We start from the raw sequence: 24,922 nt of genomic DNA on the forward strand, positions 1-24,922 counted from the left end.
CCTGTAGTGGAGTGAAACTTTTAAAAAAAGTGATGTAAGAGTGAAACCGTGCAGCAGAGTAAAGCTATTCTTCATGCTGTCGGTCATAGTGTTTGGATAGAAGTGTGAAGTGAGAAACTGAGCTTTAGTGTTGCCTCAATATTAGTATAGCTGGCAAGTGTTTTTAGTCAGTGCACAGCTATACTATGTTTGTAAACCACTTGTAAGTACTAAATAGGGCTAAGTCCACTTAAGGTTTTTTTTTCTCTGCATTACAAACCACTGTGTTTCCATTTTGGTAGTTAAACATGACCTAAGATAAATGACTTCACTTAACCCAGTTAGTCATTCAGGGAGAGCTTGCTGAACATGCTTATTCTGCTTTTGTAATGTTTAGTGGTCACTGCTTCACATATTCACGTGTACTTTTTTGGCTTGATGGTATAATTTGTGCAAGGAGAGTGACACCATCATTTCCTGTTTTTGCTGATGGGCCTCCCATTCACAAGAATGTAACTGTTTAAACAAGCGTCATTATTTGACATAGCTTGTAGTGTGTGTGTGTCTGTTTGCGTGCATAGGTCAGACTGAGAGTGAATACAGGACCATGCTCATAGAGATACTTCATTGTAGCTCTGTTGCTGCCAATTATGAAGTATTATGAAGTATTTTTACTTTTAATCAAGTCGGATCAAAGCAGAAAAATTGATTATTAGACAACAGAACCACAAGCTCACACCACATGTAATGTTTGTTTATTGCAATTCATAAACAGAGAGAGGAGTTCATAATCTGCCAAACAATAATCGTAGTGTAACAGAAGAAAAGTTGGTGAAATATTTATTCGAGGGATTAAAAAGACGAATACAGCAGGGCTGAAGTGCAGCGTCTCAGTTCTACAAACAGTGAGCCCTGCAGTGTCTACAAGGCCCTACCATGTACGACAGGTAATGAACAAACACAGTAACAATCATACAATAATACTAGATGCACATTCTTACAGAATGACTTGTCTGCAGTGTCTCGTCTCTTTCTACAAGCTAAGCTACTGTTTCTGCTAATGGCAAAAAAATATAATACTTCGAATAGCGCATCATCTCTTGGAAAATAACAGCAGGGTTATTTATTAGAAAATAATAAAAATCTTGATCGTAGAGAATTGTACAGCTTACATCACCTCATTTGACCTCGTTCATAATCAGTCCCGTAAAGGGTAGTAGTACAGTGGCTAATGAAATTTAAAGGACTTGATTTGAAGTAATAAATACATGTTTCTCCCCCTGGCAAATCACAGCCCAACCTTCCCAAAACTTCACCCACATTCTGCCACGCTTCAAAAATAGTATTGTACTGTATAAAACAACTGGGACAAAATGTTATTTATTAGCGCAACATATTTTATAATCCAGATTCTGCCATAAAAGTAGTTATTAATATATGCTCAAAAGTACAAAGTCTCAATACAGCCTCATGGATGTTGAAAATCATGCAACAGTCGCCTCAGAGATCCACGTTCTCACCTTTTTATACAATGTGTTCTGACTTTTTTTTTTTTTTTAAACAAAATCTCACTTTTTTCATACAAGGAATGTTGTCAGGCAGCAGATTATTATTATTTTCTTTTTTAGTATTGGCAACACGGTCCTCCTGAGCACCACCTGTGCATGCAGCAGCCTCCGAGGTGAAATTCCTCTGGCTGTCCGCACAACGCACCTTTCCAAACCTGAGATTCACTTTCCATCTGATTTATTTATTTTTTTTAACATACAATATGTCAAAACATCCTCTCACTGTTCTCTAGGTGCAAAATTGAATTATAAGACCTTAATGTTTTACTGTAGTGACACTTAAAGTGTTGACTTACAAACAAATAGTTGAAATTCTTTAATGAATAGAGTCGATCATGTGGGAGGGACGTCCTGGAGCAAATATATACAGTATACATCACATGTCTAGGCAGCATCTGTAATCAATGATTTCATCTGAGCTGCTGGGAGCGGGTCAGCATAGATGGGGTGGGGGGGTGGGGGTCTGGAGCAGAAGGCTGGTCGTCTCAGGTATGAACACACAGGTGGGGAAAAGAAGAAAAAAAAAAAAAAAAGACTACAAATAATAATACTGTGGTTGATGGTCAGTGTTGTGCAGAGAAGAGGGATGAGGCTGAGGGGACAAAGGTTCAAGGCTGGGTCACTGCACTGGGCTCCTTGTCATAGATGTAGCTGCCCACACCACCAGTGTTCACGCCTGGAAAAACCACAGGGACAGCAGAGGGTAGTCAGGGGTTAAGAGAGAGGACAAGAGATGGTGCAACATGAGCAGGAGAGGCTGTAAAACATGTCCTGTAATGGTTACCCCTCAGGCCCAAGAAGCTGCAGACAAATGTTGTGATGAAATGACTGTTGAGTAACACTTATTTTGTGCAACGTGTGCAGTTTTGCATCAAGTGCTCAGACATAATGACATTCTGTTTCAAGTGTAGCTGATAAGTGGTGGGATGACAGCACCCCCTAGCGGTTACCTTTGGGCCCGAAGAGAACGGCATAGCAGGGCTTGTGGCAGTAGGGCTGGCCGTCATGCTGGAATAAAAAAAAGATTGCAAACATTAACACAATTATTAAATAACACAGTTATAAAAAGCCTTTTATTAAAGTGGCTACATGATGGTCACTGGAGTAATCTGTAACCTGGTAAAAAGGTGGTGAGAGGCTGAAACATAAAGGGAAAGTCTGTAACTTAAATGCCAATCATTCTTTTTGTTTTGTTGAGTTTTAATTGATTTACTTTGCATATGTTGCATATTTTGCATATATTTTGTATGATTTGATTTGAAAAGAACTTATTCATATTTATGTTTTCATATTCATTTTATACATATTTATATTTGACTCTCTCCATATATTACTATCCTTTCTTCCCTGCACATTTTTTGTCCTTTCTTCTTTTCAGAATTTCCAACTTTTCACTTCTGTCGTTTTTTTTTCTTCTCCTCCTCATAAATGCCTCTCTTTCTCACCTCTGCGTGGCTGCCAGCAGATAGAGTCTTGCTGCACCTCTCACAGCGCAGACAGGGTCGATGCCAGTCCTTGCCCAGTGATGTCACCTTCTCAGCTATTGTGGCACACACAAACACACACACACACACACACATAAACACAACATGTGAGACACCATGGCAACCACTTTGCAGGTCCACACCTATATCACTGCAACTTTTTTTCCCCTCACCCTGGAAGTGTGGCACTACTTACCAAAATACACCTTCTTGTTGCAGCGGGGACACAGGTTGGCCTCTCCGGAAAAAGTGGTGATGCTGCCAGCTGCCGACACATTACACACACATTACAATATTGGAAAAGCTGGAGGTAGCAAAGGAAAGTGGTTCTCTAAACTACCACTGATCTTTCCAGTTGGGTGTGAAATCCGGTGTACCAGTAAAGTGGAGTAATAAAATTTTAAGCTGAGCCAGGTACTAAACAACCTTTATATGTTTCAAGAGGGAATTACTGAGTAAAAAGGCAAATTCTGGTTGCCTAGTTAAAACACTTCTCTCACTCCTTCTTACAGCAGCCAATCATGGCAGCCGATGGATGTTTGATTAAATGTAGTTCTGTGCTGGGAACTGCAGATGGTGCCAAAAGGTAAAGACTGGTTTAGTTTGTTTTTATCATGGCATAAACCTCATACACAAGATACTTTTCTACATAGAAGCATAGAGACTCAAGCCAACATAAAACATGGATAAGCAGAAACACAAAACAATAAACAGCACATAAAACAAATACAGCTTTATGCATAAAATTAAAGATCGTGACAACACAGACAGCTGTTCTCCTAAAACATACAGATTTAATCATAGTAGGTACCTTTTTTCGTTTCATACGACTTGTACTAGAATACTAAAGAGATTCACTTGTTTGTCTGATTTCCATTTAAATGAATAAAATGTTTGTAATAGATCTCAAAAATCTCTTTTCATCTGGTAAGCTGTTCCAGATTTGAGCCCAAACACGCTGAAATAATTTAGCGGCAGAAAGGTTAAAAAAAATTTAAATTAAATTAAATTAAATTAAATGAGTTTTCTGGCTTCAACAACCAAGTCTGTGGAAACAGCCACTAACTGAGATGAATTCACTTTCAAGAAAAACGACGAGTGTGTGTCCTGGGAAATCCCTATCTAACACGTCTGAGAAAACCCCCTCACGTCTCGGGGGACTTTGTGTATCGATGATCTTATCACTGAGTCAGAAGCAGCTTTCCTTCTGACCAACAACAGCTTGCTGAAAACACCCAAATCATCCTGGAAAAAAATAACGCCTTGTATTTTGAGCAGCTTTTTCAAATCAACACTTGTTGCTAGAGCCACGATGTACAGTACATACAGTACAAATACATGCGCACGTTTCTTATTTACCTTTCGAAGGTGCCTTCGGTGCGTACACACGCTTCTCCTCAGCCTTGCTGGCTGAATCCACACCAGTAGCATTGCTGTTGGCTGGAGTGTCATACACATAAGAGCCTGCTCCACCAATGTTCACACCTAAAAGACAGAAGACAGGGAAAAAATCTGCATTGAGGTCTTGAAATTGCATTTTACCCGACTGTGCTGATGTCTGAAAAGTCTAAAAAATTCAAGTCTATGAAAGAAAACAATTGAGTTAATTAAATAATTTGATGAATATATGAATAAATTCTGAAACAAATACAAAGGTAACCTAAAATTTTTATTTAAAAAATGAATGCCTAAATAAATATTAAATACATAATGAAATAAAAATATTCGTAATTAATCTCAAAATGAAGCTAGATAGCTAATAGCTAACATCAGTAGCAGGTGTCCCTGTAACAGATACAGAATAAATATATGAAATGTAGAAATGCATGAATAAATAATGTAGATTTATTTATTGATTGATGCATAACTCATTATTAATCCTTAACATGACACACTGTATGTTGAGTTCAACGATGACAAATGTGAGGCAGTATTTGTTGAACAAAATGACATGTACTTTACCTTTTGGCCCAAAGAGGGCAGCATAGCACGGTTTGTGGCAGTAGGGCCTTCCATCATGCTGCGGGAGACACAGAAAAACACCATGAAATACAGATAAAACAAACTCCATAGACTTTTAAGGATAAAAACCAAACCTGATGACGCAGATGAGAAAACTGACCCATGACATTTATGGGAAGTCATATTTTTCACACATTTTTCTGACATCATATATTTTGGTTTTGAAAGAAGAGGAGATGGAGAAAATGTGTCCAAAAACGGAAACAAGTTAATTTTTTTTCCAGCTCACGGCTGCCTCATGATGATGTCACTGTCACAGGTTGCTTCAACACATTATAATGACACCGGCTGTATCCAAGAAACAGGTCTGTGTTGATGAATTCATTGCCACACTTCAGTGCAGCCTACACGACCGTCTGTCACTTGAAAGGGGGGGGGGGGGCAGCACTCAGGCTAAGACATAGATGGCCTGTTGCTGATGCATGCTGGGAATGTGGCGGTCATTGCAGGAGCATGTGACCAGCTTGGGTAGGGGATCAGGGCTGAGGGCCAGGGTGGCCACTGGTCCAGAGCCCAATGCCCATACATGAGAGGAACCAAGCAATTGCAACGGGCAAGAAGCCAGGCCCTGGGTGGTGAGGGTTTTCCCCTTACGGGCGAAAAACAAGGGACTCTTCTGCTTTCGCCCCGTAAGCTCCTTTTCCTGAGAAGACGGTGCAGCAGTGAAAAGGATTGTTCTCTCACCTTTAATAATGCATTAACTGTGACAGGATCAGCTACTGTTAAAGCAGCCACGCACCCCTCTCACACTTCCTGTTTGACATTTATGAGATCCGTGAAGGTTTGGTGGCAGACGCCAAGCCCTGATGACTTTCTCAGGACAGGACACACAGGCCTTCATTGTCGAGTGAACTGAATTGGTCTGTTAACAGCCTGCCGTACAGCATTGCTGTGGCTCTGACTGTAAAACGCGAAGAGGCAGAGAGACCCTAAAAATGGATTATCCATTGCTGCTGCACAGCCCACTCTCTTCCCAGCAGTTAACTTCCCACGTCCTGACACTGAAATATGTATTCTCCATCTATTCTTCTTTCCTTTCTTAACCTGCTCCGCTTCCTCACCCTCCTTTTAAGCTCTGTGCCCCTTTGCTTCAGCCTCTACCCACGGCTTTGCTAGAATTCAAGACCGGAATGAAGGTGGATTTACTTTGAACCCTCAACTGTTTTTGTTCTGCTTCTCACTTCCTTTATTTACAGACTTATGGCAAAGTCACTACATGTCTTAGCTCTTAGTTATTTTAGGAGTAAGTTAGGCTTTTCAGAGATGTCACCATTTAGCATGTCTGTGGTCCTGTAAAGGTTTTTTTTTTTTTTGGCTTCTTATCCTTTAAAACAAAAACAATATCTACTCGTGATCAAGCCCCATTTGGAAACTCCCTGCACTTTAACGGAAGTGGGGAAGTTAACCAGAACTACATTTGCAAAACCAGCCGGTCCGTACTAAAGTCCTTACTGAAGTCTTTTCTCTTGTAAAACCGAAAAATATGGTGTGAAAACACTTCAGACAAAGTATAAATCTCACCTTTCTAGTGTGATGTCTTTGTCTCATTGTGGGCTCATTACTGCCCCTTGAGAACCAGAGGCCTGCTGCAAGAACTACTGCTGTATTGGGTGGTTTTTTACCCCAACGGCCACTAGAGGAAACAGTGAGCCCATTCCACAGACAAAAACAAAGTCGAGGGCAACACAAAGGTGAGATTTATGCTTTATATGTAGAGTTTTCAAACTGTATTTTACAAATATTTGAGAAAAGTTCGAAAAGTAACAAATATATTTTTCTTAATGCTGAATTCCTCTGATTTTACACATCATAATATGTTTACAATGTTGGGCAGTATGACTACACGAGTGAAAAAGTTTGTACAAAGCCTTTTGTGACTTGTGTCCGAACACTGAGGCTAGCAGCTCAAGGCTACGTTAGCTGCTACTAGCATAACACGCCCAAATCTCTGACTGACCTGTCAGTGGTTAAGTTGTATTGTGGGTAATGTAGGCACCCGGATTTGACATAGAAATAATAGAAAAGATGGCATCTCTGGTTCTGCATCCCTTTGATACTGGTTTTGTAATTGTCCATTGTGAGTGGTGATGTTACAGGAGGGCAGTGCTAAACTGAAATTGTCTGGGTTTTTCAAGTGTATTTTATTTTAGCATTAAGTTTCCATTAAGCTCTGAGAGATAGTGAGGTAGCTGTTGGTTTTACCCGCATCCTGTTTTTTTCCCCTTTATCCTTTGTTTTGGGTTGTTCTACATTAGCCAGTAGCAGTTCTCGTTTCCACGGTTGACCATGAGAGGACGTACAGGACATAAAGCAGATAACCTCTGATACAAAAAAACCCCCCAAAAAACAGTCTAAATATTTGGAAATATTTTAAGTTATGATTTCTCAGGGAATTTATGGATTAAGCTTCAGAGTTCACGCTTGACCCCTAGAAACAGCCACTGATAAGGGAGTCTGACCTCAAGGTCCATTTATTAGCTGCTCTGGAGCTTTCAAGCATATAACATCTGTTGTCCTGGCCCTTGCTGTTTTTATTCTGCTTTCACTTCCTTGATTTACAGACGTATGGTAAAGTCCACATGTCTTAGCTGTTAGTTATTTTAGGGATAGATTTGGCTTTTCACAGATGCCATCAATTATAGTTCCACAAATGTTGTTGTTTGGACTCAGAAAAGACGGTATGTGGTTATTGATGTAAACTGTGCTCACCAAGTGATAAGAGTTAATACAGGCATGATCATTTAGGGTCAGTGGAGACTCGTCGCCTTGTCCTTTCCAGCCTGGCTCTCTGCCACCAGCCGCCGGAAGCTGCTGCTCTCCCTTAGCCGAGAGACGACAAGCCACACTGGGCTTCATCCTCACCCCGCACCCCCACCCCCACCCGCAGCCGTTACTGCTCTGAGATTCATAACCTTCTGCATACCAGGCTTGAGATGACATCAAACACCCTCCCAGACAATCCCACAGTTGCTTTCATTTTTTTATATGCAATATCTCTCTCAGCCTCACTCTGTTTCCATGACGATTATTGGGCATTGAGTTTTTCCTACTAAAGTCAGGCTCGTGGCACGGTGCTGCAGCCTAGGGCAGGATTTGGATACTGTCCATGGAGAGAGAGGATAGAAGTGGGGGGGGGGGGGGAGACGGTGGTGCAGAGAGAGTGCGGGCCTCAGAGAGATTGTGTGACTACATTACTGTAATCATGCAGAGATTAAACAGCAGGAGCAGCATCCTTTGGGGTCTGCAGGGACATTGCTTTTGTGTACAAAAAGGCTGAGATCACATCCTCCTTACACAGAGAAAAAAAAAGAAGCGGGAGACTCCGAAAAGTGCACGAGGGATATTCACCCATGTGCCGTTAGAGAGAAAGAAAGAGAAAAAGAGGGTGAGAATTGAACCGTTGGCTGGGTCATGGAAGTCAGAATAAAAGGGGCATGATAAGAAAATCCCCAGGGTGACAGCACCAGATAGTGAGCAGGCTTGTTCGAGGGTCACAGTCGGGGGAATCTGTGTTGAGACGTGACACTGCAGTTTGATTATGTAACAGAGAGAGGAAAAGGGATCTGAAAGCAACCCAGCCTGTAGTGCTAAGGGGGTTAAAATTCCCACAAGGACAAACCATATTGACGGATCTTACCAGGCAGGAAAAAGGACATTCACTCAGCAATTTCCTGTAGAAATGCACATGGTCTGTGAAATGAAATAACCAACTGAAAAATGCTTGAATTTGAGAAGATGCTCTCCCACTGTAATACTGTGTTTCCTGTCTGACAGTTAAACACTATCATTGTGTAATAAACTATAATTTTCCTTATGTTAAAAACACTGGAACCGGAGCATTGTAATGTTTCTGAAAAGCCACAACATCTGCCGAACTGTTTACATTCTTCATTGAGGATTCACTATTGATAAAGTCTGTCAAAAAGTTAATACATAACCAGGCAGCACTGGCTTCCCCTTGTTAGATTTCGCAATAACAGTCAATGAACTATGGCAAGAGTTTGTTGGCCTTTGACCCTGTGGGATCAACACTACTGTACTTTTTATTTAAAGTTGAAGTGGTTTTAGGCGGCAGGCTGGACCCTTTGGACTTCTAATTTCTTTGGTCAATAGCTTATGACACATAGTGCTGAAGATATAAATTGAATAGTCATTTCAGTCAGTAGTTTCCACCCTTTTCGGCCTGTGACACTTTAAAACAAAGCTTTGTCTTGTTGGAACTTCTCATCACAGATTGGATCAGCTGTGTTTAAGCGTTATTGCGGTTGGCATTTGCAACCAAAGATTTTAACTGTATTTGGACACGATGAGGGAACATAAAGCTGTCAAATTATCTAGTGAAAGCAGACATTACAGTCTGAATAACAAACATAATTTTGTCAAGCAGGAATGTGATATTCTGCTTTGTTAGGATGTTTTTTCTTCCTACGCACTCTCACACTCCAGCATTTCACTCCTATAACATTGCCATACAGGTTCGAATAAAAAAGGATCAGGATCTTTTTCTTTCCACGATTCCATTAATCACCATTTTCTAACACTTTATAGAATGAACATGCATCGATTTATTTATGATGAAAAAATGTTCACTTGCAGAACTGACGTGTATAATTTCAGTGCTGTACTGTTGCTAGGTGTGTACTGTGTACTGACCTCAGCGTGGCCTCCCGCATTAAGAAGCTTGTTGCAGCGGTCGCACTTGAGACACAACTTGTGCCAGTCTTTCCCCAGTGATGACACCTTTTCAGCTGCACATGAAAGACAAAAGACAAGAGACAGAAGAACAGAGTTGAGTGTAAACATTCACATAAAGCAGCATTTATATACATTATTCTGAACAACGGTCGCTATTTTCTCCCATCAGTTGCGCCACGCTTTGTATATGTTATAATGTGTCGTTCAGTCGCTCATCGCAGAGTGGCATGACGTCCCCTCATCGCTTCACTCTCCACAATAATGATCGGCTTGTGTGCCGTGTCTCTGAGCCGCTGTGCCTCGATGGAAACCCTGTCATCGTGTCAACTGAGTGATTGTTTTCTGGGCGGGGGGTGGGAATACTGGGAAAGCCTGTGTACCACACAGGATGCTGTCATGATGTCACTGCGGTATAGACAGACAGTGGCGTGAGTCCCAGTCCAGCTGGAGCAGCGGGGGGTGCCCACATCCAGCCCAGATCCTTTGTGTTACCCCTCCAAACATACACAGACCCATCCCCCAGTTTACAGTATACCCCTCCTTCTGCACACGTTCCCTCAACCCCATTTCCGTTGCCTTTTTCTCCAGACCGCCGACCGCCCCTCCAGACAAGCAAAGGACCCTAATTATACCCTTTCCAATAATAAATCTCTGCTGCTTTCACACAATGGGCCCTAAGGAGTTGTGCAGGCAGCAGAGGAAACACCTTCTCTTATCAGGGAAGGGCACAAATAGCCGGATACTGGAGTCGGTTTCCTACATACCTTCAGTCAAAAACACACACAAACATACGTACACACGTACAGTATGTATGCAGACATACAGACTATTGCTTCCTCCTGTTCTTCCTCTCTTTAAATCGCTTTCCTGCATGTACCCTAACGTGTTAAAGCAATGTCAAATTCCTGTCTCAGCTTCATGTAGGGAAGCAAATAGAATCAGACATCAGAGATTTGGGAGTCTGTTTCTGAACAGCATGTAGTCCAAAAACACGAGATAAAAATAAGAAAAACAAAACTGGAAGAAAAACTATAACTAAATATGGATGTCACAAAAAGGATAACATGGATTTGATTGCTTAAAAAACAATTAGAAAAGGGGCCAACTGTCAAGTAACATATTCAAACAAACTGGAAATGGACCGGACACTTAAAACCTTTGACCAAATGCACTTTCCTCTTTGGATTTGATTTTTTATAACGTGGAAAATGCTTATCAGCAGTTCTGTAGAAAACCTGACGACTCCCTGCAGAGATTTATGTTTACCCTCCAATCAGTTTCACTGTCAGTTCTCCATGTCAATTACAACACTGAGACAAATGGCCAACAACAAGACCCTGGGGAATAGCTGAGGATGAGGTGAGGGGTGAAGGGTGAAGGGTGGGGGGCTGCCAATCAACACTTGAGAGCAGAGGAATGCTGACTTGGCCAGGAGACACTGCCGGAAACGGGATATCACTCTTAAAGATGCTATTATTCAGAGTAAAAAGCCTGTAATAAATTACTCTGTGAATCAATAATCTGCTCGTCAATCAAGGGATAGAGGCATAACCTCAACAAACCAATAGAGTTAAAAGGAAACACTAACTCTCTACTGAAACAACAGGGAATCATCGCTGCTGGGTGGGACCTGTGGCGGTGGACAAAATCCAGTGTCCAAAGACTTGTCCACTAGTGGAGTGTACAATCATAAAGAACTGATCGTACTATCAGCTGGGGGAATTCACCTCTCCTGGTCTCAGCAACCATCAAACAGGACACCCCAATGGATTTTCATCACCGCTGGTGACATCATTCATCAAGCAACTTGAAATAGACTTGAAATTCAATATGTCACGTACTGCGGCCCACGAGGAATGGCATTGTGTGCACAATGTCAAGCATATGACAATAAACCTGAAACTGACTGTGTGTTGGGCCTTGAGCGCTGCCAAAACATGGGTGACCTACACTCAATACTGCACTTGAACGCATCCTGAGCCTGCTGATGCTGCTGCTCACGCTACAGCTCTTCTCAACAGACACCTCAAACCCTTTCAGTGCTGCAACTGTCATACAATATTTCACCATGCCAAGATTTAACGTTTTGTGTTTGTGCATGCAAACTTCAATGTCAAATTTCTTGTGTAAAATTAGCTTCTCTTAAAGTTTCTCTTACATTAGAGAATCGTCACAGTCCTTTAAACATCTTCAGCCGATGTTTAAAGACAGAGAGGAAGCAGCAGGAGCTTAACCTGTCTGCTCTGAGTGTGAGTGTGTGTGTGATTTATTTCCTCCTAAATCTGAGAATAACCATAAACCTCCTGACACCTCGACAGTGTTAAAAACAGGCTGCATAAACGGACCACAGGAACCCTGCCAGTGTGGCCTCAATGTTGAGTATTCAGTGTGTGTGTGTGTGTGTGTGTGTGTGTGTGTGTGTGTGTGTGTGTGTGTATCTATCATTGACTGACTCAGGGATGTAGGCACACCTCCAGACAGATCTGAGAAGTCAGTGTATGAATGGAGACAGACGTCAGAGCCTCACCAGTGTGTCCTCATTCCTCTGTATATGACTGTGTCCACAAAGTTCACTGTTTAACAGCTCCCTGTTTTAAAGGGCAGTTGTTATTGTAAGAGGGGTGAGCCTGTCTGTCTGTATTATGTGTTGTGGGAGTTATAGAGTGGGGGAGGGGGGGGGGATCTGCATCTGGCCCAGATGTTTATACCCCCAGCTCTCAGCCAGCCTCTGTGTTCATTATCCTTCATATAGCCCCGACTGCTGAAATTAATCCAGAAAATATGCATTTGGGTTGAAATTTTGCACGGATACAAACAGAAAGAGAAATCTAAATTAAAAAATAAAAATTACATAATGATAGACAGTCAGTTCTCGGTATCCCAAAATAGCACACGTGGGCACAAACAAAGTGACTGAAATGCCACCCCGTCTCCCTCTACCTCGTTAGAGCAACAACGTGAGGGTAAATGCGCCCACTTGTGTAAACAAACAAGCTCCTGTTCACAGGGAAGTCTCTCCGGAAATTCACATTTACATTGTCAACATCGATGAGGATGTGCCAAATCCTTTTATCTAAGCCGTTTTCTCCCGTGACAGTCTCACTGAAAAGCAACAACAAAGGATTCCCCTTTGATTCAATGTGGACCTCACTGTTGAAGAGTTTTAGTACATCTCACCAGAGACTCATGTCTGTTTTTGCTATAAACCTACTATGTTTATATATAAACACAGTGCATTCAGAAAGTGTTCGGATGCCTTAGGTTTTTCTCACATTTTGTTATTCTGCCGCCTTCTTGAAAACAGAATTTCAGACATTTTAACAAATTTATCAAAAAGGAGAAACTAAAATAACACATTGACATAAGAATTCAGACACTTTGGTATGGGACTTGAGAGTCAGCTCACCTGCCTCCAATTTCTCTTGATCATCTGTGAGATGTTTCTACACCTTGATTGGAGTTTAACTGTGATAAAGCCACAAGGAGGAAGAATCTGCCTCAGAGACGGGACAAAAAAGCACCTAAAGGACTCTCAGACTGTGAGGAACAAGATTCTCTGGTCTGATGAAACCGAGATTTAAGTCTTTGGCCTCAATTCTAAGCGTCATGTTTGGAGGAAACCAGACATGACACCTTTTTAAGGAATAACTATATAAAAAGGTCCCACTGAATATTAGAGGTACTACAGCTTTAAAAAAAAAAATCTGCATGTGTCTAAAGGCCCTGAAAAACTGGTTTCTGAATCAGCTACTTACAAAGAGTGATGGGTTCCTACATGAACACACAATTTTCTGCCACGGTTAGAACAGTTTTGGTTATTTGTGTATTTGAGTTTTCGTCTGTGCTCATTTCACTGATTTGATATGGGTTAGACATGGCAGATAAACGCCGATCAGGATTTATGTATTTAGATATTTGAGTCTGAATCTGATGACAGTTGTAGGGTCTCCTTACATTGCCAAATCAAGTCAGAGAAAACCACTTAACTCTTATTTAATAATAACAGAGCATGTTTTCTCCCACACTTAAACCTTTATTGTTGCTCATTTAGAAATGAATATTTGATGTTATACTTAGAAATACTTAATACAGAAAGATCTGAAACCACATAGCCTGTGGTGCTTGCTGCTCTAGTAACGTTCCAAATATAAAATCGAACAGTCCAAAATTTACTTTTATCTTTAAATATATTCATCCATGAAATTTATTCACTGCACGTGTTCAGAAAAGCTCTGAATTCATGGGATATCAAAAATAAAATAAGGCTACATTGTGCCTCTATCAAATAGTGAATAAAAGTGAATATAGTTCAGTCATTATTTACATGAAGTACTGATTGACAGACAGATTATGCTGCTGCAGGAACACTGAGCTAAAGGCGAGAGAACAGAAAAAATTGAAACATAGCGCTGGTCAGAGGTCATCACCATAACCATATGATACCTGCACCACTGTAAGCTGCTTAACTTCATTTGGAAATTCCTGGTCTAAGCTCTTTGGTCTGCGGTCGACTCCTCTGACTGCACTGTCAGTGTGGTTTAAATCAGTGAGAGAGCCGGCTGCTGACTCCTCTTCTCACTCATCTAGCCTCAGTGTTTACAATTGCTTGGTCTCGTTGATGCTACTGGCCATTAATCAAAGTAAAGCAGACAATACCGAACACACTTGCCAGTGCTTTGTGATTGTGAAGAGCCTCTGTGTGCGTGTCAGTCAACTTAAGCCACATATATTTATACACTTTTACACACCACCCACTTCAGCATAAGTTAAGTTGATTTGCAGCCAGGGAATTACCAAACAGGCTCAAGTGCAAAAAAAAAAAATTTGACTTCTCGCCCAATGAAAATGGCATTACGTTAGCAGCACTACTGTTAGCCTTGCATGGGCATGAAATTAAGAGTCAACATCTCTTATACACACAGCACTCTGTGTGTATTCAAATCCAAAAGCACGAGGAAGTGATTTAGGTGCTTTTTATGTCACTAACTGGGAAAAACATGGAAACTGTGATTGGCTGGTTCAGATTTCATATGGTAAGACATATTTACACTTTACACAACCGCAATCCTTTTCGCAGCTACAAACAGACGTAACAGACCATAACTGATGAAGGAGCTTTAGTTAAATTTAGTCTTTCCTACTGTTCAAGTAACATGTTATCCAGGGTTTTCAGGAGCTAAACCATTAGCTTATGGTCTATGATCTCATGTCTATGATGAAGAGAAGTCATTAATCGAGGTTAACCTTTTTTTTTCCTGGGAAGTTGGAGTCATAAGACATCTAATGCAAAGGGTAACAACAACAAATTCAACATCAGATAGATTCAGCATCTTTAAAAACTAATTACTCATGTGATATTGCAGCAGGTAAGAGAATCCTATCCAACGATAGAGGGACATCAGAGAACTTCAAGCGGGCTGTGATTTGATTTATTTTTGTTTCCTCTGTTACATGATGCACTTAAACTTCAAATCGTGTTAAGAGCGAAACCAATTACGCCTCAGAAGGACTCGCTCTGCCTGTACAGGAGCTGGCCTGCAGCAAACGGTCTACGAACACACCGTAATTGGACGGAACATTGAGCAACAGAACTTTAACAAGGGGTTCTTCAGAGGGAAAACATTACGGGCCCATTTCTCCAAATGACTCAAATGCAGTTTGCCTAATTGTCAGCAGTGACAGGGCAGCAGCATCCAAAACCCCACAGCAGACCGGGGACTGAGTTTCACCCCAGGTCAGGAGGAAATTTGTCCTCCGTCTTACTCGAAGTCAGAACGGATAAACACGCAGTGGTTACAAGTTACTGAACAGCTGAACTCCCAAAATGCAACGTGGCATGGGAGGGGTTGGGCTCTGAAATCTCATATGGGTGCTCTCTTATCACTCAATAATTCGATCAGGATGCAACGAGGAGGAGGGGGGGTGGGGATGGGGGGTGTCTAATGCGTTTGATAAAGGGGATGACAACAGTGCCGCTGCTCGTGTCTACAACCGGATAAAATCAGCAGCAACTGCAAAGGCTCCTGTTTTAACAGCTGTAAGAGAAGCATACATGAACATGAGGTTATATATAATCATATACACTCACTCATATATCACATCACTGGCTTAGGAACATTTTTGCGCAAGTTGTGTTTGTGATGTAACCAATGTTATTGTAAATATTTCTAGATCTCGCTTGGCTGGATTCTGTTCTGTTGCACCCTCCGGTAATGTGGACCCATCTGTTCAGCTTTTCCTACAATAAAAACACACACACACACACACACACACACACACACACACACACACACACACACACACACACACACACACACACACACACACACACACACACACACACACCATTTTCTCACCACCCTCTTTCTCATTCCCTTCATCCATCAGTGACAGCTGAGTCCACGCGGGTGTTTTGCTGTTTGGGTTTTTTTTTTTTTTTGGTCACAGCAGTGTGATAAGTACACGTCCTAATAAACACCGTACTCCTGACTCACTGACGGACTGACTGGAGGGCCCCTAAAGGCAGAGCAGGAATCGAACATGAGGAGGTGCATTCAGTGAAAAGCCCGGTTCACACTTAGGAGAAATGTAAGAAAGGAAAAAACAAGCAGCCTGTGTTTCCTTCTCAGCATCCTCTCACTATTCTGCTCTCTGGAGCACGAACACCCTCAAGGATTTGTGACCTTTTGCTTTAACTTAAAGACAATGGCCATTCAGTCGGGCGCACAGAGGAATTCGACTTCACCAAGGGAAGTGAGTTTAAGTGAATTTTCAGCTGAGGTTTTAAACTCTGCATTAGACAAACTCATTTATCGCATACTGCAACCTATGCAACAGTTTATTGAGCATTATTGTGAGGTCAGTTGATGCTCAGTTCACAGGATCGTGACATATAACAGCTTTACATAATCACACCTGAAGTGATAATCCCAATTATTCCGCTAGCTACGGTGACTAAAATGATTAGTAGTGATGGTTCGGGGAGCAGCTTTATTTATTTATTTGTCCTTTTCATGTCAATAGCTTCACCATTTTTGAGTTTCGAGTCAAAGAAATTAGACATTTAGAGGCCAATATGCCTAAATTGAGAGGCTAGACTAAAACTGTAAACATATGTTGATTGAGATATTGATTATTTCTTTGATGTATCTGACTCTCTCTACTTTGATTCATAATGATGTATGAGATTTTAAAAAGCGGTGAATTTCTCACATTGGAGATCCTGAAGCCGACAGTAGAAATATTTTTGTTCCATAAATGACTTTAGCTGTGACTTCTAATTATTTTCTCGATGAACTGATTAATGTTTTTGTTTATGAAGTACCCATTATAACTTCTGAACGTATTTAAATGTCTTGTTTTGTCTGACCAACAGCCCAAACCCTAAAGATACAGTATTTACAATGATATAAAACAGAGGAAAGAACCAAAGCCTCAAATTGGAAAAGGCAGAAACATATTCTGTTTGACCTTATTTCTGTCAACTGACTAATCATTTAAGCACTATTATACAGTAAATGTATGAAGTGCAAGCTTTAACACAATTGCACATGATTAATAATCAATCCATACGCGATAGATTGTTTAAAATGTTTAAAGAAACTAGTGAAATTTGTGAGACGGAAGTTTTGGAGGTTTAAAAGACCATCCTCTGCTAGCTCTGTGTAAACTAAAAGTGGGTTGACCCTGGCAGTGGTGTGTTGTTGAACATTAGAATTGATTTGTTCTGGGTCAATGTGTGCATGCAGCTCCCTGTGGAGCTCACACTGACTGTGCTGGCTAGAGACCGATGCTAAAGAGCCTCTAGGAAACATGCATTTGGATCCGTCTCTCCCTGTGGCTGATGCAACCCTGTGGCAAAACTTAGCTCTGGAGGTCGTCTGTCGCCTCGGCCAAGGCGAGGTTTCCTCCCCAGGCTCTCTCCCTCTTTCTCCCCCTCCTCCCTCTGTGAATAAAAGAGGCCGACCTTGTGAATCCTGCTGGCTGACGTAAATGGGCTGCAGCTAACTCGCATCCTGTCTGCGCTGGTCAGAGGAGCCGCAGGCAAAGTGCTTCTCCGCAGTCCCTGCCTGGGTGACTTGCTTGCCCTCCCCTAAACCCCTGAGCCTGCTTACACCACATCTCTTCTCTAACCGGTGAGGACACCGTGTCCCAGCTACAGGGACTTCAGAAAAGATCTAGTGTGCATGACTTGCTTACAGAGTAGTGGACCATGTCTTCACAATAGGAAGAAGGCCTGTATCAGTTGAATTTCACCTTCAGATCTAGCCTATAAGTGGATAATCAGCCCTTGAAGAAGGGCAGACATCATATGATGGAGGCATAAAATGTAACAGTGCTTAAATTCCTTTGAGTGAAATCATCTGAGTCTCATAAAGGGGCCTAATAAAATTGACTGTCTACGTGAGAGCATTGTGCAGTGGAATAGTTCCCTTTGAAAATGTTGAAGCAAAGTAAAGTTAAAGACTTAAAATTATACATCTTACGTCTTAATTTCAGTCCTGCTGATCTGGCAACACCTGTGGTGGTATTGGCACATGCTTTTTAACAATACAATACATCTAAATGACACCTGTATGAACCACTACTGTTGGAAACACAACAAAAGAAGAGTGACTTGTGTATCTGTTTACAGCGCATCCAAACAAACCATGTGCTGTCACATTGTTTTAATAAGGGGGACGATGACTAAAGAAGACACGGTCTAAATTGGTCAGACCGGACACAAATACTGAGCTAATGAACTCTAATGTTGTCTGTCACATCACATGAAATGCATGCATGTACTGGCTTTGGTTCTCTGCATCGCGTCCAGTATGAGCATGCATTGTTTTCTGCAGATCCCTTGTGCGAGGGTAAGGCCTGTCAAAAAGTAAATTCATCTGTTTCTAATCACAGTTTTCCCCCAGTCTTCCTTCATTTCCCTCCACAGGATAAGCGCTAATTTTACGCTCAAGTTAAAACATTTTCAACTCGCCGCAGTTTGCACCCTGGGTGAATTTATGTCTTCACACTGACTTTAAATTGACTTTACATTCAACCTCTGAATTTGTGTAGTTATTCAACTCTACTCAAGCTCAAAAACCTCAAGCATAGTAGAAATGATCACAGAAGGATACCAGGCTGAAAGATTAATATTGTCACTCTTAACAATTTCGTACATTGCATCCTAAGCAACTGCAATTTAAGATCATGTGCTGATCTGGAGTCTACACTCCACCTCGCACAAACAGTTTGCTCTTGCTCCTGTGGAGTGACCATAGTACCATAATCTATAGTTTTTTTCCCCACTTTATTTTTTTTTTAACAAAACCTTTGGTCTCATTCTGTATCATCTCTCTCTGATTTATAATGTCTCTAGCTATTTGTAGGTTTTGCTATTGCTACACAGCTAACATTAGCATTAACAGCTGTTTACTTACAAGTCTAGTAGAAATGTTCTGAGTTCAGCATCAAACTTCCATTGAGCAGCCTTCAATTGTCAAGAGCTTTCTCCAGTGTTAACTCTTATCTCTATCACTTATTTTCTTTTACTTAAGTTAGCATGCTAACCAGCTAGCCCAGGCCCCGTCTCATTACTTTCTGATAGCAACTCACTGTAGCCTCCACTCTGCCCTGAAGACGTAGCGCTGCTCAGAGGGCGTTTTATAACCTCTTTGTCTTGTAAATGCAACGATGGCCGGAGCTCTTGTCAAGCGACGTTCACCACCACCAGCTCCCGGCAAGAAACCATGTTCGGCAGCAGAGAAAACTTACAAATAGCCCCTTTAAAGACCGATCTTCAGCCTTTATGGGAAATGTGTCTCGCTTGCTGCATAGCTGTACACCAACAGAAGACTACATAAAAAAAATATGAAATATGTGTTTTTTAATATGTAAATGTTAAGGGTTATAACTTTAAAGTCTAAATCATTTGGATTAGCTGTACACAGCCACCATTGTTCCTCTGTGCTGTTATCTAACAGGTCATATTGTTGGAAGGTGGAATGGTTTCACCTGTGTTGGGAGGGGCGGAGGCAGTCTGACTTTCAGCGCCAAGCTTAATGCCCTCTCCATTAGGGGATCATATTTGTGCCTCAAAAAGGCAGAGAGAAAGTACCCTCATTGACTGGTGCACAGTATCTGGCATGTTATGCAATGGCACTGAACAGGAGGCAACGACTCAAGAAATGATGTTACGTAACTGACAAGGCACATTCACACAGCCTACTGGGCAGCCAAGTGGAAAACAGGGTACTCTAGTGTTGACAGAAAAGGGGGGAGAGAAGAAAAAAGGGTATTGTGTGGATGTTTGGGGTAAATGCGGGATAAGAAAAAAAAGAAAAGGAGGTGTGTGGGAATCAGTGCCCCGCTCCGTATCGTCAGGCTGAGAGGACGAAGGTATTCTGCCTCACTGGGACGACAAACGTGCAAAGAGACAGAAAGAGCCTTGTGAATAGAGATGTCGTTTCTCATTATAATGCATGAGGCGCTTTGAGAGTATCCGTTTAAATAAAGGCGAGCCATCTCACCCCATTTCCCCCAGTCCTTGTAGTTGAAAAAAAATAAATAAAAAAAATCAGGGGAAGAGGAATTCAGGGCCTGAGGCAACACCAAGTGATTGAAGAAGAGGAAAGAGAGCCAGAGTGAGAGGAATCGGTGAATGAAAGAGAAACTCACAGCGGAGTACCATTAGCTCCCATTAAGTTCTTGTTCATTCACTTAGCTGCACAAAGATGCATTGCTCCAATTTGTCATGAACAAGAGTTGGATGGCTCAGCTGAATTTGGGTCTGGAGTTGGGAGATTTAGTGAGCCATGCTGTGTTGTGTTCTGCATGGACTCTCTCACACGCTAATAATGTATTTCCACTGGGCCTGGTCACATGTCTGCCAATGGTCCCTAGTGTATTATGAGCGTAGGAACTAACAGATGCGAGGCCGCAACGTGGACACCTGGAATTTGAATTCAACCCTACAATTAAGATGTTCACAACACCAGCAACAAGCAGAGGTTTCCCTTTTTTTTCCCCTTTTTTTTTTGGGGGGGGTCTGAATATAACATTTAACAACACCTTAGACACTTGGATGTCAAAGGGAAATGGCAGCAACAGTCAACATTTGCTTTCAGTGGTGATGAAATTGAACCGTCACCACTATAAAACAGCTGCCTGTTAAAGTAACAGACGGAAAATGATGAAAGCAAAAGATTTTCCACCCCAGACTGCGGCTCACCGCTGCCACTTCATGATGTTTTTGTGCTGAAGTAACGAAGAGATAAGTCAAGTGTTGAAGGCATTGCCTGCAAAATCAAATATTGGGCAACACCAGCTGTAGGACCAGGTGGGTAACTGCAGGGTGGGCCAATCACCACTGTATATTGCACACCACGAGCCACCACCACAAGGAGGAAAAATGGAAGCAAAATGGGACGGGAAACAGACAATTTTCTCTATCAATAACACATGTCCTGGTGTAGATCAGAAGCAGTGTATCCATGCCTGTTTTCTCACTTTTCACTGTTCTGCAGCCTTGAAATTTCACCTCAACAACTGGATTTCTTGCCTCTCTGGAGAGTCAAGTGGCTGAGGGGAGGATGTATGTAGGTGGAACTCATTCTCCAATATCTGGGATTCATCACTGACGTCATGTTGATGTTTCAGGCTGTGGGCAGCAGCGCAGGCTGAACTTTTCTCCCTCCCTGACCTCTCCCATGTCTTGTCATACGTTTCCCTGCCTCCCTTGTAATGACTTCAATATTGTAAACAATATTATTAACACCTCCCTTCACTTTCTACATCCTCCCTGGTTTGACGTGTGCAGCCGATTCCACCCATGCTGGCTTCCAGTAGCAGTTCATCATCATCCTCCTCCTCATCTTTATAGTAGTGCTCTCCACCCAACAAGACACACCCGACCAAAAATAACTCCACGACGCTGAATCTCAGTATGTTACATAAAAAAAATAACATACATCAGCCGAGAACTGTGACTCACTCGCTGCAGCGAATTAAAGCTACAGCGCAAATGAATACTCCGGACATGATCAAAATCTGTATTGGAGACAAATAAATCTTATTTGTGCAGATATCATTCCATGCCAATGACTCTCGGGACCCATAGGATGAGCAGCAGCTGTGATGTTCGCTGCCACTCCCGTTACGTAAGAGGACTTCCATCCACTCACATAATTGATTTTGACCCCCGTGACAGCCCTGATTGTGTGCTGCGAAGTGTAGAAAAGATCAGCACCGAGGAATTAATTTTTCTGTCCCCAGCACGTGGCCAAACACAACCACAGGATTACTCGAGGTTCAACAGAACAGCAGCGTGTTCCCTAAAAATAAACGGAACAAGGGTGCACATCATTTGCAGCCTTCGGATTCAGAAGCAGCGATGTAAATTTTTGTTTATTTTCACAATCTAAGCCCCTTTAATCTGCTGCTTTGCTCTTGTCTGTGTGTATTTCTTTCACTGTGAACATCTGTTAAAGGAGATGTGAGATGCCGTCTTCCTCGCTGCGACTGAGTGTGAGTCAAAGCTCTTTGCCCAAGTGGGTGTTTTGTTTTTCCCACCTTTGTATACAAGGATGCAAAAGAAACGTGTTTACAGGTTTTCATCCCACTGACACAGCATGATGTTGCTGTGCTCCTCCGTGAGTGGGCAATCTCAGCATATGGCATTTCTGCACTCTTGGCAATGGCCTCCATCAGCAACCCTCCAAAGCCAACTGCCAGGCTTGGATGTTTACCAAAGACAACAAATTAAAAATGGCACAGATCAGTGTCAAAATAAGATAAATCATTCATTCAGGTTTGTGAATACGGTGCAGAGAGGACATGTTTTCTCTCACATTAGATAAAAGCCTTTTATGGGTTTTAAAAAGTGTAAATTTGTTTAAACATTTGATGATGTGGGGTTTGTTTACACTGATTGCTTTGCCTCTCCAGCTTTTGGTTTGTCTCTGTGAATCATTTACATTTCCAGCACAGTCTTTTCCTAAAATAGTGGCCTTATCTAAGAAATGCTGTACACTTTATTTATGTGAGAAGCTCATTTGGAAAACGTAGAAAGGGTTTAAAATTTTTCCCACCACTGGACAAAAAGCCTAAAGCAGTATTGAGCTTTATGGATCCAATATTAGGCTACTGTCAAACATACACCACAAAAATACTTTTAATATCCCTCTGTACTCTATTTAGAAATTGTTCAAAACACACAGTAGCAGAGTGTATGTGTATGTGCACATTCAGAGCTTGATTTGAAAAGTAGGTAATTTTAGTTTAGATTCTGTAACTCAATATAGGTTAATTGTAGGTGTGTTAAACGTATTTTTTTCAATGAATGAGCATTAACTGATTTATATCCGATTAGAATCACTATTTATGGTATTTGTGATTTAAAGAACTATTGCATTACCAAAAAAAATGTAAAACAAGTTGCCCCCAAAAACGATCGCTCCCCTGTCAGGAGTATCCTTTGGCAAACGAGCGGGATTACCATCATGAGCCAAAAGTAATTTCAACAACCAGGACCACAAAAAAGCGGGCATCACTTACCGAAATACACCGTCTTATCACACTTGGGACACTTTGAAGCCATGTTGGGATGTTGTGTGTCGAGTGAAAGTGATCTGTTTTGTTTGTCCGGTGCGGCGTCCACTCTCTCTCCGTCCTCTGGTTGCTCTCTCTCCCACGGCAAGTGTCCTGCTTCCCTCTCAGAAGCTGGGAGCATCTATTCAGTCAAAGGCTGCTCATTAACATAGTCCCGCCACGCCCCCCGCGTCTACTTCAAGTGTTGTGGGAATTGTGGCAACTTTTAACAGGCTGTTGGTGAGATAACAACATGGTAAGAAGAACTGTTTGATTCTCTTTGATTTGATTTTCTTTTGCTCTATTAATGTTTAGACGTCACTTAACCGTGTTTTCTCTTCATTCTGCCTCCCTAGCACATTTCATCATGACAATAGGCTATTTCTCAAAATACTACTAAACAAACTATTGGGAGATACATTAGCTCTTTAGTAAAGTATGTAGCTAGCTTTAAATATTTCCTTAGTTTCCTGTGTTATCTGATGATTATACGAAGGTTAAAACTCCAAAATTCAATGTCTTTTTTTCTAAATATTTGGGGCAGCTTTTTGTATCAAGTTTGTCCCCTGAAAAATGTTTTCAGAGTCAGACCCATGGCTGAAGAACTTTCAAAACACAACTTAAGTTCTCAGTATTATTCAAACTCCTTGTCAAATCATTAATATTCACACAAATATTCCTGACAATTTTCTTGTGTACATCCAAGCACAATGTAATGAATGCTTTTGAGGAGATACTGTACAAAAGTATACTCTAATGTAAAATTTATCATGTTTTTCCTATGACCACAGGCTTACCGCGCCTTCAAGTGTGATCGTTCGGACCACTTTATAATCACTCTAACCTTTACACTTGGTTGCATTACCTGTTGGACGACCAAATTGTTTCAAGCATGCTGTGGGCTTTAGAATCTTCATAGATGTACTCCAAGTCGTACGTTTTACGAGCAGCACTTGAAGGCAGCATTCCTTTTTCTATGGCCAGACTGTGGATTTCTCTGTCAGCCCAGGGCAGGCGGGAAAGCATGTGGGCAAGTGGTGGAGCAGTCCACAGGGGCACATGCACTCCCATTTCCCTTTTCCCCTTTTCCACAAGAGGAGTAGGCAGTGTTTGGTTGAATCACAATGCAGTCTTTCAGAGTGAGTGACTCGTAGGAATTTGTTAGGCAAAGGAAGACGCTGAAACGTGGCTCGGGTGGATCAGCTTTCCCTGAAGAAGGGTTGCTGGCTTCATGACAAATAAGGCCTGCTGAGGGAGACAGGCAGAGCAAAAACAAAAAAAAAAAGAACAGCTTCTGAATTCCTCACAATCCCAGATGACATGTTGTTGTTGCATTTACTCATGATGACTAATTAAAAGACTCATTGACTGGAGAATATCAGTTCTTCTAGAAGTCTCTGTCTCTTTCCACTCCGGCCTCTTGAGAGTGACTGAGTTCATCTCTTTCACACATCAGTGCTGTCTGGTCTGTCTGCCTGGTGACACAGTGCAGGTCCTGGGCCAGGAACAGACACTCTGATATTTCCCACATCTGTGCCCCGGCTGATTAGCACCCGTCAGCATGCCTGTAACCGGTTCCTCCTTATCTCTGAGTTCACTGTTTTA

General features: G+C 41.7%; 1 protein-coding gene and 1 long non-coding RNA gene across 2 annotated transcripts in view; one reads left to right on the forward strand and one right to left on the reverse strand.

The window, feature by feature from the left end:
* The window catches only part of LOC130180248 (uncharacterized), a 41,454-nt gene that overhangs the window by 15,656 nt on the left and 876 nt on the right, over positions 1–24,922 (forward strand). The gene's annotated exons all lie outside the window — the stretch shown is intronic.
* Positions 718–23,450, reverse strand: crip2 (cysteine-rich protein 2). Its single transcript, XM_056393693.1, has 8 exons — positions 23,285–23,450; positions 9,707–9,801; positions 4,994–5,051; positions 4,391–4,516; positions 3,228–3,296; positions 2,993–3,087; positions 2,498–2,555; positions 718–2,223 (listed from the first exon to the last, which is right to left on the reverse strand). Exons 1-8 carry the CDS (start codon positions 23,325–23,327, stop codon positions 2,156–2,158), a joined length of 612 nt encoding a protein of 203 aa, XP_056249668.1. The 5' UTR covers positions 23,328–23,450; the 3' UTR covers positions 718–2,155.

Source organism: Seriola aureovittata, chromosome 13, assembly GCF_021018895.1.
Source record: "Seriola aureovittata isolate HTS-2021-v1 ecotype China chromosome 13, ASM2101889v1, whole genome shotgun sequence".
NCBI classification, from domain to species: domain Eukaryota; kingdom Metazoa; phylum Chordata; class Actinopteri; order Carangiformes; family Carangidae; genus Seriola; species Seriola aureovittata.

Excerpts from the sequence above, each read along its gene's own strand:
- crip2 (XM_056393693.1), bottom strand. The coding sequence starts at position 23,327 with ATGGCTTCAAAGTGTCCCAAGTGTGATAAGACGGTGTATTTCG. Across the intron at positions 9,802-23,284 it reads TGATAAGACGGTGTATTTCG|CTGAAAAGGTGTCATCACTG; the intron begins GTAAGTGATGCC and ends TTTCATGTGCAG. Across the intron at positions 3,297-4,390 it reads ACCGAAGGCACCTTCGAAAG|CTGGCAGCATCACCACTTTT; the intron begins GTAAATAAGAAA and ends ATGTGTCGGCAG.